General features: G+C 55.7%; 1 protein-coding gene across 2 annotated transcripts; it reads right to left on the reverse strand.

Moving 5' to 3' along the window:
* Positions 1-5,327: 5,327 nt before the first annotated feature.
* Positions 5,328-13,479, reverse strand: LOC101914440 (indoleamine 2,3-dioxygenase 2). 2 transcript variants are annotated; one of them, XM_005233527.3, is made up of 10 exons: positions 13,248-13,479; positions 11,691-11,786; positions 10,966-11,085; positions 10,651-10,769; positions 10,290-10,304; positions 9,722-9,821; positions 9,394-9,511; positions 8,870-8,921; positions 6,874-7,022; positions 5,328-6,190 (listed from the first exon to the last, which is right to left on the reverse strand). In XM_005233527.3, the coding sequence occupies exons 1-10, from the start codon at positions 13,344-13,346 to the stop codon at positions 5,820-5,822; spliced, it is 1,239 nt and encodes a 412-aa protein (XP_005233584.1). In that variant the 5' UTR covers positions 13,347-13,479; the 3' UTR covers positions 5,328-5,819. The 2 variants fall into 2 exon arrangements, with proteins under 2 accessions (XP_005233584.1, XP_027636903.1); XM_027781102.2 differs by lacking the exon at positions 13,248-13,479 and adding an exon at positions 6,320-6,367 and having other exon boundaries at positions 10,966-11,099; positions 11,691-11,787.
* Positions 13,480-17,737: the final 4,258 nt, after the last annotated feature.

Genomic DNA, 17,737 nt, shown 5'->3' on the forward strand with positions numbered 1-17,737 from the left:
GTTGGGCTTGGGGTGGCAGGTCGCAGGGACGCTTGGGCAAAGAGCGTGCCAGGTAGAACAGGATGATGCAAACTGCAGAACAAAAACAAGAGGTTGGCAAGAGGTCTGTGGCTGCCTTGGGGCACCGTGTCTGGCATGTCCCCAGCACGGCAGTGTCATTCATCACCTCTCTAGTGATGGCTTTTCAATCTGTTCCTAACTCCCCTTCCATATTAGGTATAATTTAGCAGCTCTTCTCTCCTCCTCCTTCTGTGCCGTAATTAGTACTTTTTGGCTTGAGTCATGTCCTTTAATCATATCTAGACTGCATTCACTCCTGCCAAGGTGAGTAATCCCCCAGGCAGAGATAAAGCCCTCTGCGTTTCTTGTGCTTTTGCCAGGTTGAGAGGCATCAGAGGGATACAGTGCTCGGGGCATGCACCCGATGCAACATCAGGTCTCAGGCAAGCGGCAGCGTCAGAAAGAAGGTGAAGGCAATTATTTTCTGCGCCGTCCCAGCCCTCCCAAGGGGGAATTGCAAAGCAAACTTGGTTGTTACTAATAAATTGCTTTGAGACCTGTGGCTGAGCTGTGCAGGAGAGGAGAGCCCGACTAGGAGACGAGTACTTGTCTATAGAGATGTTGTCACCCGTGGGTATGCATCCATGCCAGGCGTGCTACCAGGGCACGTGCACTGCTTGCCCTACCCAGCGTGCCGTAATGTCCATGCCCAGAGCAACGTGCTGAGCTGGGACAGTCAGTGGCTGCTGCCACAGAGACCTGCTGGTGGGCTCTGGGTGGTTTGAGCTTGGGCATGAGGGGCAGCATCACTGGCCGCCCCAGCCAGTCTTCCCAGAAGAGCCCCAGGACAGCCCCTGACTGTGGTGCGGGGACAGCCAGCACTGCAGGTGTGACAGCTTTGGGGGCTCGCTGTTTTTCCAGGGGACAGTGGGCGGTCGTGTGGCAGGGCAAAATTCAGGATGTGACTGACTGGAGCCTGACAGCCTGCAGGTTCTCCCAGGAATGCACCAGCCCTGTGACCTGAGCGGGAGCTGGGGAGGGCGGGTCGCTCTAGATAAGCTTGCCAGCGGATAAAGACAGGGATAAAAATGAGCAATCTTGGCACAGAGTTGGAATGTGTAGAGAGGAATGCAGACACGCTTGGGGCTGGAGCAGGCTGTGCTTTCAATAGGACCTTCAGGGTTGTAACGGCAGCCAGGGGATCCTGAGACAGGGATGCAGACATCCCGGGCACTTAAGGAAGGTTGATGATGAAATGTTTTATAGCTTATGAGGCCCTCATAAGGCAGCCAGGACCCAAATAATGGGGGATTTTAATTACTTGGATATTGATGAACATAATAAGTGTGCAGCAAACCACAAAGGGAAACCTGCGGCTAGAGGAGAGAGCAAGACTGATCTATGCACAGCATGTTAAATAACTTAAATCGTTCAGAGTCTCCTCTGGCCCCGGTTCCAGGAGCAGAGCCAAGTAATAAAGAAGGTCGGGGTTGGGAAGTGTCTAGAATCCAAATGTTTGTATTCTTATTCGATTTCAAATATTCACAGGGACAAAAGTGGTAGCAGGAGTCACGGCAAAGCACTCGGTTGTATGTGCTGGGAGGCTGTGAGATGCCCTCGGCAGAGGGGCAGGCAGCCTGGCCCTTGGGAAAGTGGCTGTCAATGCCCAGAGGAACTTTTGCACAGATCTGCCACAGTGGAAGGTGACCTGGGTGAGACCTGGGCAAGGCGAGGAGGCCGAAGTCTGAGCAAGCAGGTGGGTGGGATGGCGGCTGCTAGGCTGGGCATAGCACAGTGGGGGAGGGGGGCAGGGCTGCTGTGCTGTGGGCAGGTCCCGTGGTTTGGTGGCATCAAAGGTGCACCCAGGCGAGGTGTCCTCCTGACACCTTGGGTGCGCACCCAGCTTCCTTCTCCGTCACACGGGTCCGACCGTCAGACTTCGTGGGGGAAACTCTGCTTTATGGAAGGGGGTAGCAAGGCACCAGCAGCAGGCGGACCCCCCCCCGGAGCAGGGCTGGGAGTGCCGTGCTGCAGATTCGCAATGGAAATGTGCGCCTCAAGCTGCAGGGGCAGGGCCCCTGTTTGCAGTGACAAGATGGTTTTCTGTGTGGGTGGTGCTAATTTGAGTCTGTAGCTGCTGTTCTGGTTGTGGCCAAGGGCGATTCTATGATTCGATCCCTGTTGGTTTTGCATCAGCTCCCTGGCAGCGCCTGTCCTGGCTGACCTGGCAGATGCTGCTGGGTTCGGGGCAGTGGTGCAAAATCCCGTTATGGTTCGTGTGGAGCCTGGGCAGGTCGTGCTGTCCCAGCCTGAGTGCAGAGAAGTTCCTCTGGGAGCTGCGGTCTGGGGGACAGCACCTCTGAAAGGGAGGTCTGCCCTTCTGCTGCCTTCCCGTGGTGACAAAAACATGCACTTTACTTAAGAGCTGCAGAAATAGGCTTTCTGTGGCAGAAGGGCAGTGGTACCCATGAGGTACCCCATGAGGTGCTGGCTGGGGAAAGGCTGTGGGCTTGAAACAGGGTGCAGCAAGCCAGAGCAGCAGAGACTGAACATTGCTGCTACACCTGTGGCTCTGTAAAGGTGATGGAGACCCACGCTCTGACACAAACCCTTCAGGGCAGAGCAGGACCTCGAGGCCACAGCCGCGTCTTGCTGTGTGGATGTGGACAGTGTGGTTCCTGGTGGCAAAATGAGTGCCAAGCACCATGTTATTCTCAAAGGTATTGTGGCATTTTTAGGTGCAGATGTAAATTATTGAAATGGAGTGTGCTTACAGTCATAATGCACCTGAGACCTTAGATGCCTGCATCTTGTGATCAATATTAGACAGCAGTGGTTTGGAAACAGAGAGATCAAAGCTCTCGTGAAGCAGCTGTCCCAGCCTGCCGGGAGAGAAGATGGGAAGGGTCTGTGCATCACTGTGCATCACTGTCTGGGTGCTGTGAGTGTGGCAGGATCCTCCCTGACTCTGACTTTAAAGGAGGTGAATCTGCTTAATGTGTGTGCTGTTGTTGGATGCATCTCTGACAAAGCATTTGGAAAAGTGAACTCAAATGTGGTGAGCTCTTGCTGTGTCGTTTGCTGACCTGGAAACACCGTGGTCTGACTCTCTTTCTGTGCAGCTTTTAGGTACCTTCCTCATCCCTCAAAAGTGATCTGTTGAAGGTGTCCACTGGTGCGGGGTACCCCCTTGGCTCTCCAGAGCCCTCTGGCATCTCCCCTCTGCTTTCCCAGCTCCCCTTTTCTCTTCCAAGGTGGCATGAAGCCATCTGCCTCCCCCCTGTGTTGGAGTGGTCCAGGGCAGGGGTGGCGTGTGCGGGGAAGGGCCCTGGGGCTTCGTGAGGGTTTGCAACAGGAACAAAAAAAACCAAGGGCCCTTTGCCCCTTCCTGGCACTGGCACCGCTGCTGCCCAGCGTGGGTTTGGGCACTTCACTGCATGCATGGAGCCCACGTCTCCCCTGCAGTGCCAGCCTGCACCAGCTGCCTGTGGCTCCTTATTGTATTTTTCATTTATCTGGAGTGATTGTTTTTTTCCTCTGTAAGTTTGCTGTTTTCCTGAAATGGTCTGAAATGTAATAGACCAAGACAATCATCAGAATGAAATATTTCCTACATAAAATATGCAGCGGCTATTCAGAAATGAAGATTGAGTGGAATGAGGGCTGCCAGGCAAAGATTTAAAGGTGCTGACGTGTTCCCATAGGTTGTTTACCGAAGTTATCGTCTCCTAAGCCCCAGTTTTAAGACTGCGTTTCAAAAGAGGGCACAAAATAAAATTTAGCAAGGAGCTTTAATAATTCAAGCTGCCATGTGCTGAGCTTTTTGTTGCCCTTATGGGAACGAAGCCTCATTTCAAAGGACCTTGACTCTCTTCTGATAGTGCAGGAGAAGTGGCACTGCCAGAGCTATTTTTGCACCAAGACACTGATTGGGTGTGAAACCTGTCTCTGGTGGCCATGCCAGCAAAACCTGGGCGGGCAAAACACAAAGGCATATGGCCTGATTTCCCTAAAGATGCCAATTCCAAGGAATTTAGGGGTGCTGTCTTGCTGCAAAAGGGCAACCTAGGCACCTGGCATTATGAAAAAGCTTCAGCACTGCTCTGAGTGCAGAGATCTGCTCACCCGCCCCAGCACGGTGGGGTGCGGTGAGCCCAGTCCCACAGGCTCACACCAGGGAGCGATGCACAGGGGAGCAGGTGGGAGCCTGGCGGCTGTGCTGAGCTGCAGGGTTGTTTGCTGGTCTTGCTTCTGCTGTGGTGTCTGTATCACAGGAACCGGCATGGCGTGTCCTGGGATGAACCCAGCATCAGACCATCGGTCTACTGCAGATACCTGGTGAGGACCATGGGTTTGTCTGAAGCGTTTTTCTCTTGCTGGCCCCTCGAGGAAACCGCATGTCCCTGCATCCCCTGCCACAGCACAGTATTGATCATTGAGAGTTAAGAAAGTGAAGGCTGTGTGTGCCCAAATGTTGCGGCTTTGCTCCTGTGACGTCCTAAGCCCTTAATAAATCAGGAGCTGCGATGAAGTTGGCAATGGAGAGTAAAACCTTATGCCTTAATGCAGCATCTCTGTGAACACCAGCTTCCTTGACACCCCACATGCTCTGCTCACTTCTCTTGTCCACTTTCCCCTCTCGCCTGGGTTTGAGTGACTTCAGCATCGTTCTCGTGCCTGGGGAGTTGGTTTCTCAGCAGACTTCCCCTGGAGTAACTGTGGCCCTGCTGCAGACGCACGGGCTATGTGAGATCTCTGCCTGTTACTCAGACTAGCAGCAGGCATTTCAGCAAACAAAACCGTCTTTTACAGAAACAAGTAATTGTGAAAGGCTGGGCAAACAAGAGTCCGAGTTTCCAACCGGACTGCTTGGCATTACCAGCCCAAGCATCTGAATTAGGCAGCGAGGTGTGATGAGAATTGCTGACTCGAGCCTGCCGTGGTGGTTTGGGACCCGCAGGGGCCTGGCAGCCCCGGGCACGGCAGGATGGCACCATGTCAGTGTTAGCACAGTTAGCACGGCAGGGCTGGCCAGTGTCGGGGACAGGAGCCGTGTCGGGGAGCCAAAGGCTGTGGGTCGCAGTGGGAAGCCCTGGCTTGGCACCTGCTGCACCCCGCAGCCCCCAGCCCCCACCCCAGCCCTCCCAAATCCTCACCCCCGTGCTTCGCTCTACCTGCCCGCTCCATGCCTCGGCTGCGGGGAGCCCGGCTGCGGCGGAGCCAAAAGCAGGTTTGTGCCGCCACCTCGCGATGGAGAAGCGCTGGATGTCGCGATGGGCTGGCCGGGGACGCAGCTTCGCGACGGACACAAGGCCCGGCAGCACGACTGGGTTTGGGAATCGCTGCTTTATTAGCCCGTGTCGCCCCCAGCGGAGTGGCAGCCCCCACCCGCGGGGAATGAGCGTGGTGGGGCACAGCAGGCAGGGCTGGGACGGATACCGCTCTTCCCAGTGCCGTGGAAGGTTGCTGTGCACATCCCAGTGCCGTGGAAGGATGCTGCACCCATCCTACTGCTGTGGAAGGTTGTCATTGCCATTCCAGTGCCACGGAAGGATGCTGTGCCCATCCCAGTGCGATGGCAGGATGCTGCACTCACTGCATGCCTTTTGGGGCTTACCAGCAACAGTGCTCTCCTCCTTTGACAACCCAGAGCACGTTCCACATCCCAGACATGCACGAGCAGGAAGGGTGCTGCGGAGAGGAGAATTTTGGTGCAGGTCGCTGCAGTTGGACTTTGGCTCGTGTGCTGCAGCATGCACCGGAGCCGTTTGGCCTCCTGCACCCGCCTTGAGCAGTGCCTTGCAAACCCTTGGGGCAAGTCAGGCACTTATCATCCCTTCCCTGGTGGTGTCCCTGACACTTTTCAGGAAGCTGAAGATGTGGGACCCTCCGGTCCCTTTGGCCTCCAGTGCAGATGGGAGCTTCCCCGCAGAGGGGCCAACCCTGTCACACAGCTCTGCCTGTCTGGCCTTGGCTTTGGCTGCTGCAACAGTGATGTACTTGGTGACAATGGTGATGTGGTAGGACCTGAAGTCTGCTAGCTCAGAGATGCACTGGTTGAAAGCTGCACGGAGCTGTGTGTCTCCGGAGGAGAGCACATGTTGCTTCAGGGATGGGGCACGGCGGATCTCCTCCACGAAGGCTCTGTGGGGTGGGGGCATGTAGTCCCTCATCCTGTGGAGGAAGGTGGCTGGAAGACACAAGCAAAGGAAGAAATAAGTTGGGGGTGAGTGGGTTAAAGCACCCCGACGCTCTCAGAGGGCAGCCAGACTGGAGCACTGGTGCTGTGGTCTGCAGGGACCACTGTGCTGGGTGGTACCTGACAGCCTGCACAGCCTCCTGGCCCCCTCCTTTCTGCCTTGATTAACTGAGGAAGAAAACCCATCTTAGGTCAATGCTCCATTAGGGTTGTTCTTAACCCTAAAGGCAGGTTTTAGCCCTTGCTCTCAGCCTTTTCTGCTACTAGAGTGGTTTTGCTAAGTTCTGATAAATATATTCTGTTGGGGGCTGGACTAACGTGGAGCTATGTGAATGGGTGAGCTAAATTACTGGCAGGATGCTGGCACACTCTGTTCCCTCATCTCTGTACCCATATATAATCTCAGTAAAAAGTTAAAATGCAAAAAGCAAAGTCTATCCATCTGGGAATTTATAAGCAGCAAGGAAGTGCCTGCCAGAGCCTCGTTTATAGACTGCCTCCCTAATGAACTGGGCAGAACCTCGTCCCAGCCGGGCTCTGCGAGGGTTTTGCAAAGGTGAGATGGGTGGGTGTCCTGTCAGCTGGCAGAGCTGGGCACAGCCCTGGGAATCACTCTGGCTCGGTTCTTCCCTCACCCCCTTGTTTGCTTAGAAAGAAGGAAAAGTGTGTCTTACTGCTCTCCTCGCTGTGGCGAATCCCCAGGAGCTCATCAAAAGCGTGAAGGACAGCGCTCTGCGCTGCGCTCCCTCCCGAGTACGCCATGGGCTCGTCAGCTACACCTTCGTATATCAGCCCCTCCGGCATGGCAGGGTTATCCTTCCAGCTGAGCGGGAAGACAGGGCAGTCAGGCAGGGAGTGGCCGTGGAGCAGCTGATAATGATGGGGGCTGCGAGAAGGGACCCTAGGCTGGCACAACTGACCAAAACCTTCCTGGCCTGGCCCGTGGATCTCCCCCTCCTCGCTCAGCCTTGCCAGCTGTCCTCAAATGGGAGATAAACTTGGACACCAAACACCGTGTCAAGGTGCACAACAAGGTCATGGGTGTGGAGAGAAATCCTTCATTATCCCTCGCTGAGGAGCGAGGGATGGTTCTACAGGATCGTTGCACACTGGTGAGCACCCCATGGCATGGTCCCAGGACGAGCTGCCCTCCGCCTGGCTGCACCTCCAGCTCATGTCCTGGTCCAGAGCTGCTTTGGGCGTGCAAGAAGGGAGAGGGAACTTGCCTGGGCAAGTGACTTAATTAACATTAATCCCTTGAAGTCCCAGCAGCCGTTTGAAGCTGGGTTGCCTCTGCAGCAGGTAGTTGCCCAAACGCTGTTCCAAGCCCTTGAAGTTTGTGCTTTGGATTTTTCTCTGTTCTTGTTACTCTTGAGATGATGTCTTTAAGGACAGCGCAGGACAGCCTGCCTTTATTTATTTCAGCAGAGAACAAGCCTGTAATGTGATTTCCTCCCCCTCATAAAGCTGCTCGTCCTCAGCAAGCCCAGGAACCGGGCAGCATCGGTGCCTCCCCCCATACACCATTAACTCACAGTCCCTGTCATGCAGTTTTATGCGCCTGTTGTGCAAAAATGGATATATTCTCGCTCACAAATGGAAAGAGGAGTTGTTACAATTTCAGAGAGATAATGTGCCTGGCACAAAAATATCTCTTGACCTTCTGAAGAATGCACCATTTCAGGAAGCTTTTGGTGCTGTCTGCTAAGGCTGCTCGACTGCTGGAGCAGATTTTGCACAAACTGCAGAGAAAATAGATTCATTATCAAATACCATAATATTTTTAGCTCTCCCAAGAATGTATTTATAGTAACCTTTACTAGTGGGAAGTTCTTATAAGCAGAAGGGAATTTAAAAGGCATGTTTTTCCAGGCTGATGACCATCAAGACGAGGTCGGCTTGGATAAAAAATGAGAGAAACCTAATCAGGATGCATGGAGCCTTTTGACTTAGGAATGCTGAGATATGCTAAAGAGAAATAAAAATAGAAACCCCCTGAGAAGCCCAGGAGTGGAGCAGCTGGGGATGCTCACAGCCCCGCAGGGAAGATGAGGGATAGCAAACCCCCAGCACTGGGCTCTCATGGGAGTGTTTCTGCCTTGCCCAAGTGACTTTCTCTTCCCCAGTATTTGGCGGGGATATTTTTTTGTTAATTAACAGATTTGTAGTGGAGCAACAGCAATAGGCTTGTTATTGATATTTCTTTAACACACAGGAGGAAGGGACCCCACTCAGCTTTGTAGCTTTCTGTGTACAGCATGCAACGGAAAGAGAAATTAGTCTTTTCCTGTCAAAACTGTTTGGGCCAAGAGCAGGAATGATTTGTTTCTGCACAGTTATGGCTGTTGCAGTGCAGAGACAATGCCGGGGCTAAGCTGAAGTGCAGGATGGAGAGAAGTGGGTAGGGAGGCAGACCCCAGCCCTCTGCTGCAGTCCTTACCCGGCTCTGGCTCCGCACAGGCAGCTCAAGTGCCTGGGAACTCCCTCCCTTGAGAGGGACGGGACTGCATTGCCCTTGGGGCCACCACTGCTGGACACAATGCTGGTTCCTACCCTGCCTTGGGGACCCCATGCCCTGTCTGGGCTGCCCCTTCCCAGCTCGTCCCCTGCTACCCCCAGCCCTGACAGCTATCAACACGGTGGCTTTGGTGGGAAATGTGCTGCACTTACCCAGAGAGAAAGATCCGGATCACAGTGTAAAATACTGTTGGATCCACATAGTCTAGGAGGAAATCAGATCATAGCTGTCACCATGGGCAAAAGGCAATTAGTTTCCTCTGCATTGGCATTTCCCGTGTGGCAGTGCTCCCCCCCGCCCAATGCCACTGAGGTGACCCAAATCTGTACCCTGAGAAGGACCTGGCAGGAGGGGCCAGTGCATTGCCCCCTCCCCACCGTGGGCTTCCCCTGTCTGGGCTCCTTGGGGCACTGCTGTGTGCAGTGCAGCATCACCGCTCAGAGCTGCTCAGCCCAAAACCACCCTACGCTTTTACCCCTCATGGTGCTCAAACACCTTGCGTCACCCTGGGAGCGCTGAGCTGCCCCTGCATTGCTCCTGCCTCCTCCCACTCCATCCCTCCAGAGATGCTGCAGGGGCCAAGTGTGAGCGCATTTACACTAATGCATCTGATGAGCTAAAGCGTGCACAGCGATGTGAGGGTGTGAGCCGCCCTCCAGCTGAAGGCTGCTGTTACCGTGCATCTGTTTCAAAGCCTTGCTCATGTCCCTGATGGCTTCTGCCAGTGCCTGCAGGGCTTTGCACAGAGTCTCCTCATCCAGCTGCAGGATGGCACGAATGGCCTGAACGACTGCCTGCGAGAGGAGAGGAGGGAGAGCACGAAATGATGAGGGGGCTGGGATGTCTGTGTACAGTGGCTCCAGCTACCCGCTGCCACCCACGCCAGCCTTGCCCCTTCCCCCAGGCCACAAGCAAGCATGCAGGGGACGGGTGCACCTCGTGGGCGCGTGCTTGCAGGTGCTTTCTGGGTGAGCAAAGAGCTATGGGGCACGACGGTACCCTACCTTAATCCCAGGCACAGCAGCCTTCTCAACCAGGAGGGTGACAAGGATGAAGCCTCGCAGGCTCTCACCCCCAGGCAGCGAGATGATGGTGTCCAGGTTCCTGCAAAGGTGACCAGTGGAGCGCCGGGTGTGTGTGGGTTAGAAGGGTGCTTGCTCAGGCTTTCCCCGCACACCCCAGGACCCACTGAGCCCTTGGAGCAAAACCCTCCTGGCTGCAGAGCCTCTCATTTGCACCCTGGGCAGAGAGGAGCTGGCACAGAGCAAACGGGGAGAGGGGCCTCTCTGGTTTTGAGGGATCCATGACCCACCCCGTGCACTCGTTAGACCAGAAGTCTGGCCCATGACAGCCAGGCTCTGTGTGGACTAGACAGCCTACGGTTCAGCTGTGGTCATGGCACTTTGCTCTTGTTGCAGTGGCATTTCTCTGCCAAAGGCTGAGCTGTTTTTGTTGTGCTCATATATCAGGAGGTAGGTTCAACCTAAGCAGAGCCCTGCAGTGTTGGAGTGCTAAGCCAATTCAAACAAAACTAATACCGTTAGAAAATAAATCAGCATCTTAAATACTTACTCAATTTCCAGAGGCCTGTGGGCATTTCAGTTATTGCCAACAAATGCACAAGAAAAGGAGAGAGAGAGAGATGTTATAAATTGCTTCAGCAACAGACTGTGCTCTGTAGGAGACAAATGAGCTCGCTGGCCCAGTCCCGGGGGGATGCTCCCAGAGGCACCCCGTTCCCCACTGGGCACCCGCATCTGCCCCCATGAGACAGGCCCCCAATGACAGTGGGTTTTCAATGTTTTTTGGCAGAACAGGAGCAGTTTGGGAACTGTTTGTCCCCGTTGTGCTAGACAGGACCTGCTCAGGCTCATCACTGTTGCCCCGATGGCGGGACAAGCCATGCTCGCTCCGGTAGCGTTTGCCTGTTTACCCGTTGGGGTTCTTTCTCCTCCAGTTGGCCAACACAAAGTCCGCATGGCTGAGGATGGGTGGGAGGCCGAGGGCCTGCGAGACCTCCCAGAAGGGGACAGCGAGATTTCGGGGCAGGACCTGAATGGCACAAAGCACAGGAAGGATCAGGGACACTGTCAGGCTGGTGAAAGGTGCCTGTCCATGGGCACCCAGCCAGGCAGGAGGGTGCTGCAGCCTCAGGAAAGGGGCTTTGCTCCTATGGGATAAGTCCCAGGGGAGCAGCATCAGCCCCCAGATCCCCAGGAGAGGTGGACTTGCTCCGTGTTGCTTTTACCTTCACGGTGCCCTCCTCGCCCTCCTGCCAGAGGTAGCCCATCGTGATGAAGCTGAGAACCAGGTGCGCCAAGTGCAGCTCCTCATGCCCTCGGAGGTGCTGGGCGCTCAGCTGCGGCATCTGCCAGGGAAACCCTTGGGAGCAAGGGGCACCACAGGTGATGCCAAGGGCCCCCGGCAGCGGGGGGCTGCCCCACCAGCAGGGGAGAGACCCTCCTAGTGCCTCTCCCTGCCTCTGCTGTCTCCCTGCAAGCTTCCATTCCCTCCCACGCTGCAGGATTTGCTACTGATGCGCTGTTGCTGGTTTGTAAGCACGGACAGTAAACCAGAGGATTTTACTCCAAGAGGCGTTCCTCTCCCTTGTGCTGGGGTGTGCACGAGAGCATCTGATCCCTCTGTGTGCCAGAGGGGTCCAGCCGGGCCAGGGGTTCATGGAGCACCTGGGGGCTCAGGGGCAGGGAGCGCGGCCGGGATGAGCCGCAGCTGTCATGCCATCCACTCCAGCCTCGCCGCCTCGGGGGGGCCGGTGCGCCCTGGGGTCTGCCATAGGAGTTACTTCTGTGTTGACGTTGGCTTTGCCCTTGCACGGTATTAGTCCTGTCTGCGTGAGTCCTTGCTGAGGACATGGCTTTGCTGTTGGTTTGGTTTTCCATGCGTTTTGCAGACACTGCTGTGTCAGACCAAGGTTTGAGAGAGCACCAGAGACAGGAAAGATAACACAGGTACCTGGTGAACTCGTGAGCGGAGCTGATGGCTTGTGATCAGCTGAGGCAGGTCATGGGCAATCTCCATCCAGGGACCGTAGGGTGCCGGCAGCTCTGTCTTGAAAGAGACAAGAGGGCGGTTAATGCAGAGTCTGACTGTTGCAAGGCTGCATCTCTTCTCTCCCCGTAGTTTCTGAGCAGTTCAGGACTGAGACAGGAGATGTGTCCAAGAGGTTAAATCTGGCATCAGCAGAGCTGGCTGTGGGGCTGTGCATGAAGCAGGGAGGGGCTCAGGGGAGAGTGCAGCCCCCTTCCCTAAAGAGGAGTCTTCAGGGCTGTGCCGGGCTTGGGGACGCGCTGCCACCATCATCCTTCATGAAACACCAAGAGGATGGAGCATCCCGGAGCATCCCGCTGTGGGCAGGTGGCAGCTGAGGAGGGACAGGTCACAGCAAACACGGCACTGCCAGCACCAAGCTTGGGAAGAAGTCACTGGGCTCAGTGGTGATGGGTCGGTTGAGAGAGACGGGCTGGCTGCCCTGGCCCCTGGGCTCTGGGGGGGCTTTTGGGGGAGCACATCCCCTGCACACCCATGAGTTGAGGGTCTCATGCCAACCATGGGACAGTCAAAACAGTCCTGCACCAGTGCAGCTCTAGGCACTGGCATGCCCCTCGGGGAGTCACTGCAAAGCGGAAGGAGCCTGTCTGTCCCAGTGTGGGGAGAGCAGCGTGCTGGGACAGGAGCAGGAGGGGACAGAAGGCTTGGAGATAAGGCCAGCCCTAGGCAAACTCTTTGGAGTTGAGGCTAGCTGAGAGACAACACCCAAACTCTCCTGCTGCGGTCCCTGCTCTGGCTGCAATGCAGAAGAGCCATAGGGTTTGGGGAGAAAAGGGGATGGGGGCTGCGATGGTGGCCAGGGGATGCATGGGGCAGCCAGAGCAGGGCTGTGACACACCAGCCCTGGGGATGGCTGCTCCGGACACTGCCCAGCTGGGGGTGTGTGGGGACCCTTCACCGTCCCGCTCCGTTCCATTTGCAGAGGTTTTCCTGGAACTGGCAGGGCTATGTTCGCGCCTGCAGGGAAGGGAGGGCAGCCTGGGCTCCCACGTGTCACATCGCAGCTAATGGCTTGTGTCTGGTTCCCCCTCTTGTAATACCAGCCTGCGTGGTTGCGAATTAATGGATGATAAATAAGCATCTGCCTGTCCCTGAGCACTCCCACTGTGAAGTAAGCCCAGTGATAAATGGCACCACTTTCAGCATGGGAGATCTGCAGTCTGACTGCTCTCCTCATGCTCCCTGAAATCCTGTAAAGCCAAGGCTGATGCATGATTTGCAAAGCTCCTTCTCCTCTCCCCTGTGGCGCTTGCTGCAGCCACTTACTCATTTTTAAAGTGAAGGGTTTGTCCTACGAAACTGCCTGAGCAAAAATATCATGTGCCTTCCTCACTGCTGTTTTAACCTCTTATGGAGTAGCATTCAATCGAAACCCAACCAGAAAGCTGCTCGCCAACCCCTCTATCTTTCTGTTCTCTGTCTCCTGTAGCACACAACTGCAGTGGCACAGCCATCTCCTACCAGAGGATCAGGAAGAAGGAAGCCGTACTCCTCGGAGAGCTGAAACCTTGTCAGCGCCAGAGGCAGCAGGGTCTCCTCTGTGCTGTCGTCGGCCTCCATCACCAGGTGCTGGCTGCAGGATCAAGATGTGCTCTGGCTCGACGGAGACGTGCAGGCTGCCCTGCTCCCGGTATGTGCTGAGCCAGCGCCGCGTGCCCCAGCCCCGGGAGGGGAACGTACCTTGTCCTGGGGGGGCTAGGGCCCGGCCACCCAATGGCCGGAGGGTCTGAGCAAACATGGTTAAAGGTTGCCGATAAGGTACTGTCATGGAGCAAACATTAATCTCCATCCCGTGGGCATCCACCTACGGGTAAGGCTGCAGGAAGCTCCCTTGCTGCGGGTAGGGGCTGTGAGCTGCCTCCCCCCAGCACCTCCCCTTGGAGCTGCAGGGATGCTCCAGGCTCCCATGGGAGGCTGCACAGAAGCAGCCTGGGGTGCTTTACGCTGGCCATGGACCATTTCCCCACAGTGCTGCCTTTGTCACCCTGGCAGATTGGTCCCCTCCCTGCAGCGGGTGCTGCTGCCATTGCAGCAGGGGAAAGCACAGGGCTGCGGCAACACTGTGCCTGTGCCGTTTGCTCGCTGTGCCTTGGGGACCAAGGGGCCCTGAGGAGGGGGCACACCTGTGGCAGCTCTTTCTCGTGGAAAGGCTGGAGGGATTTTGTGTGCCAGAGTGTGCTGGCGCTGGGCAGGGCACCCCCCAAGCCCACCCAGGCATGAAGGTGAGTGCCATGGTTTGCCTATCCAGGGGATGTGGGCTGCAGCCAGAGCAGGGAAGGGGCCGCCCAGCACCGGGGGATTTCCTGGCACGACGCCTGCTCTGATGAGTCAGGCTTCCTCTGCCACCACCGCCACAGCCCACCCTCCGGCCAGCCCCACGCCAGCGGGAAGGAGCCTGCAGCCACGGCGGGGACCACACGTCCGCCCCGCGCCCTTCCTGTGCCTTGGCCGCAATGGCCTGAGCGCCCCGGTGCTGCCAAGAGCCGCCCCAGCCTGGCGCCTGGCAGGGCAGGGTCCCACGGCTGAGGGACACTGGGGCAGCCCGGTGGGTCCCTCGATCCAGGGGCACTTGGCAGGAGGCTCTGAGCAGGGCCTGCTGAAATAGTGGTTTCCTGGGGGAAAATCAACACTATGAGCCCTGCCTGCACAGAAAGCGTCCTGTGCGGGGGGCCGGGGCTGGAGGTGCCGTGGGTGCGTGGGAAGGGCTGAGGGGGGGCATGGACAGCGGGACAGGCATCACTATGGGTCCTCTGAAGTGCGGGACTGCATTACCTGTCTGTACGACTAATATTCTCCCTGTAGCCTCAGCCTAGAAAGTGCTTCGCTCCTCAAGTGGAGATATGTTCTGTCCCAGGCAATTTTGGCACGGCTGCATCACCCCACAGGGGCAAATCCGTTGCCAGTCCTCGTACCTCTGAATGCACCAACCAAAGCCGTGGTCCCAGAGCAGATGCGCTGGGTGGAAAATGTCGCCCAGCCAGTGCCGTTGCCCCACACCTCAACTGTAGCTGCTGCTCCAGCAGGGACCCGAGGAAGCAGCCTGTGCCACTGTCGCCACCACAGCAAGCAGCATAAGGGTGTGGGTTTGCAGCGTGGGGGCTCCTTGGGCAGAGAAGGTGGCACAGGCCTCGAGGTGTGCCAGTTCGGATTTCACAAGCCCCCCTCTGCCACCGGTATAGATCTGCAAATCCTCTGGCAAAAACGCTCTATGGAGAGATGACACCCCTGCAGTCGGCATGTGGCCACATGCTGGCCACTGCACCAGGCAGTGGCCCACCCTGGTCCCCAGCCATGACCCTGCACAGCCCCAGGGGCTGCAGAGGGGCCGGGGGCCGCGCCACTCACCCCGCTGCGCCCCACTCACTGCTGCCACCGCCACATGGTGCGGGGGGTCCCCTCGATGGGGACGATGTAGGCCCAGGCGTGCTGCCCATGGGGAGAGCAGCACTGGGGGCTGCGGGGTCCAGGGGCTGCACCTACCTGCGGGGGGCTGCTCGCCACCACCAGCCATACCACCGACACTGGCCAGCCGACAGCCCAGTGCAGCCAGCAGCCCCACCACCCCCTGCATCGCCCCACTGGTACCAGCCCTGCAGCCCCCGCACAGAGACACAGACACGCGGCTGCACCCAACAGCTTTACCGGTGCCTGTGGCACGGCCCTGGCTCCGTGTCCATGTCCCGGCTGTCGCTGCCCTCCTGGGTGGCGGGGCTGTGCGGAGACCCAGAGCGGTGCCTCAGCCCCCCCCAGGCTCCCCCCAGTCGCAGCGAGCCACCACTCCCCGCTCTTACTGGGACCTGCAGCCTCTCCTGCATCCTACCTCTCCCCTTTTACAGCTAGCTTTCCCCAGGAATTAGCAAATGGAAAACCTATTTCCTCCAGCTCTTGCACACAGGCAGCGTGCTTGGTGCCAAGAAAGCCGCCCTTCATTTTGCTTCTACGCTTGTACATTTTAGACACCTGTTTGCTAGTTTCTTCCCTTGGTGGCCAACAAACAATTCCCAATTTATCAACAAATAGTTGCTGTTTTCCAAACAACTTTCACTGCTCTGCCCAAGCTGTAAATCCCACTTGCCAGCTTTTCCGGTCACTACAAATGCTCGCTGCCCATCTCCCACACCCAGAATGGAGGATTTGAATTAAGTAACACCAACTTACCTGTCTGTTCGCGATCCCCTCCTTGCACAGGATCTTTTCAGCTGGCTCCATTTTGTAATCACGACAGTGTCACAGACCAGAGCGAGGAGGACGGTGCCAAAGCTGAGCAGCAGCCAGTTCTTGAGCACGGCCAGGGCAGAGGGTTCTGCAATACGATCTAGGGAGAGAAGCAAAGGTATGGAAGGTATGGCTCTGGCTAAGGGCCAGGCGATGCCACGGCCGGCTGTTCAGCTCCAAGCCTGACAAGGCCGTTTGTGGGGCCACGGGAGATGCCGCTGCACCCAGTAAAACCCAGGGCACCCCGAGCACGGCTGCAGCACCCACCGGGACCCAGCATGCTGTCAACGCCGCTGCCGACGGAGGATCCTCGAGCCTTGCACTGTGGGGGTTCCAGCCTGCCCACCTTGGGCAGATCTCACTTTATATTTGCAATACCTCACTGCATCCTTACTTAATTTTTATTAGAGGCACCATGCTCATAGCAAAGTATGTTATTCAAAAGTGCATGCATTCAGCAGGTTGTTGCTGTCTGCTCTTAAATAATGATCATGATTTATTCTTACAGGAGCAGAAATGGCACTTCGTGGGGCTGCAAAACAGGGCTGATCTGCTTCCACTCCAACAGCTGTGCCAGCACCTCTTCACCGTGCCCCATTGTCTTAAATGTACTGTTATCCATCCAGACCCCCATGGAGGACGGCATAACTGTTAGATTAAGGGACTTGAACATCTGAAAGTTTAACAAGAGAAGTGGCTGCTCCTATATTTTTAATTTAAGTGCTGTTTAAATGTTTGTACTTATTAGCAACCATGCTGCTTCAGGAAAACAGATGGGAGCAGCTGGCAAATGATGGGCTGCTTTGTATGTATGTCATGAAAAAGGTGTAGAAAATATAAAACGGAAAGACACAGAAGTGTGTCCAAAAGAGCAAAAAAAATCAGTTCAGTAAGCAGGATCTGACAAACCCAAAGGCAACCTAAACTTGAATATATTAAATAATTAAACATACAGAATACACAAACTTGTCCTTGTCTGCATCTTTTAGGTTTCCAGGAGGAGACGCTATATTCCCTGTGATTTCAAGTCAAATGCTCATCCAACTGTGCATGCTGTGTACTATACAGGCAGGAAAAACATAAAATCACTTCCCTAAGACAGCCAGATGGAAACAAGCAGCAGTGGCTGCTGGCACCTGGGATGCCTTGGTGGAGCACATGCTGTGGGACAGCATGTTATCTCAGGGGGGTTAGGAATCCTGGACTCCAGAGCAGCACTGATTTAAAGCATGTGTTTGTGTTGGATGGATGGGATAAAATCCCCTCCACAGCTCCTGCCCCAGTCTGGACAACTGCTAGGCAAACTTGGAGGCTCTGACAGACTAAACCAAAAAGTCAAAAGCTAAAAAGCAGAGATTCCGTATTTCCAAAAAGCACATTTAATTATCTTCTCCAAAATGAGACAAATCCTACCAATACCTATCCATTAGTAGGCTGAAATAAGCCGTCAACGTTTCCATCTCAGTACGCATAAATCAGCGAAAACTTACACTGCTGAGCGAGCTGGAGACCTGAACTATCTTCTGTGTCACAACATACTCGTCTGCACCCAGGTACTCGTACTGAAAAATAACACCAGAATATAACTAGGTTATTTGCCACGCTGAAGCACATGTAGTTATCATGATCTTTCCCAGAGAGGCTTCAGCCCGATGACATGCGGCCACAAGGTATAGACCATACGGAGCCAGGCAGGACCATGGAGATGACCATGGTGAAGCTTTACTGGAGCTCGA

The sequence above is a fragment of the Falco peregrinus genome, chromosome 17 (genome assembly GCF_023634155.1).
Source record: "Falco peregrinus isolate bFalPer1 chromosome 17, bFalPer1.pri, whole genome shotgun sequence".
Classification (NCBI taxonomy): domain Eukaryota; kingdom Metazoa; phylum Chordata; class Aves; order Falconiformes; family Falconidae; genus Falco; species Falco peregrinus.

What these genes read in the sequence shown, in the direction of transcription:
- LOC101914440 (XM_005233527.3), bottom strand. Translation starts at nt 13,346, where the DNA reads ATGGAGGCCGACGACAGCACAGAGGAGACCCTGCTGCCTCTGGCGCTG. An exon ending in GGCTTTGAAACAGATGCACG is followed by an intron (nt 8,922 to 9,393) that starts GTAACAGCAGCC and finishes ATTTCCTCCTAG; the next exon opens with ACTATGTGGATCCAACAGTA. An exon ending in ATCCGGATCTTTCTCTCTGG is followed by an intron (nt 7,023 to 8,869) that starts GTAAGTGCAGCA and finishes CTTCCCGCTCAG; the next exon opens with CTGGAAGGATAACCCTGCCA.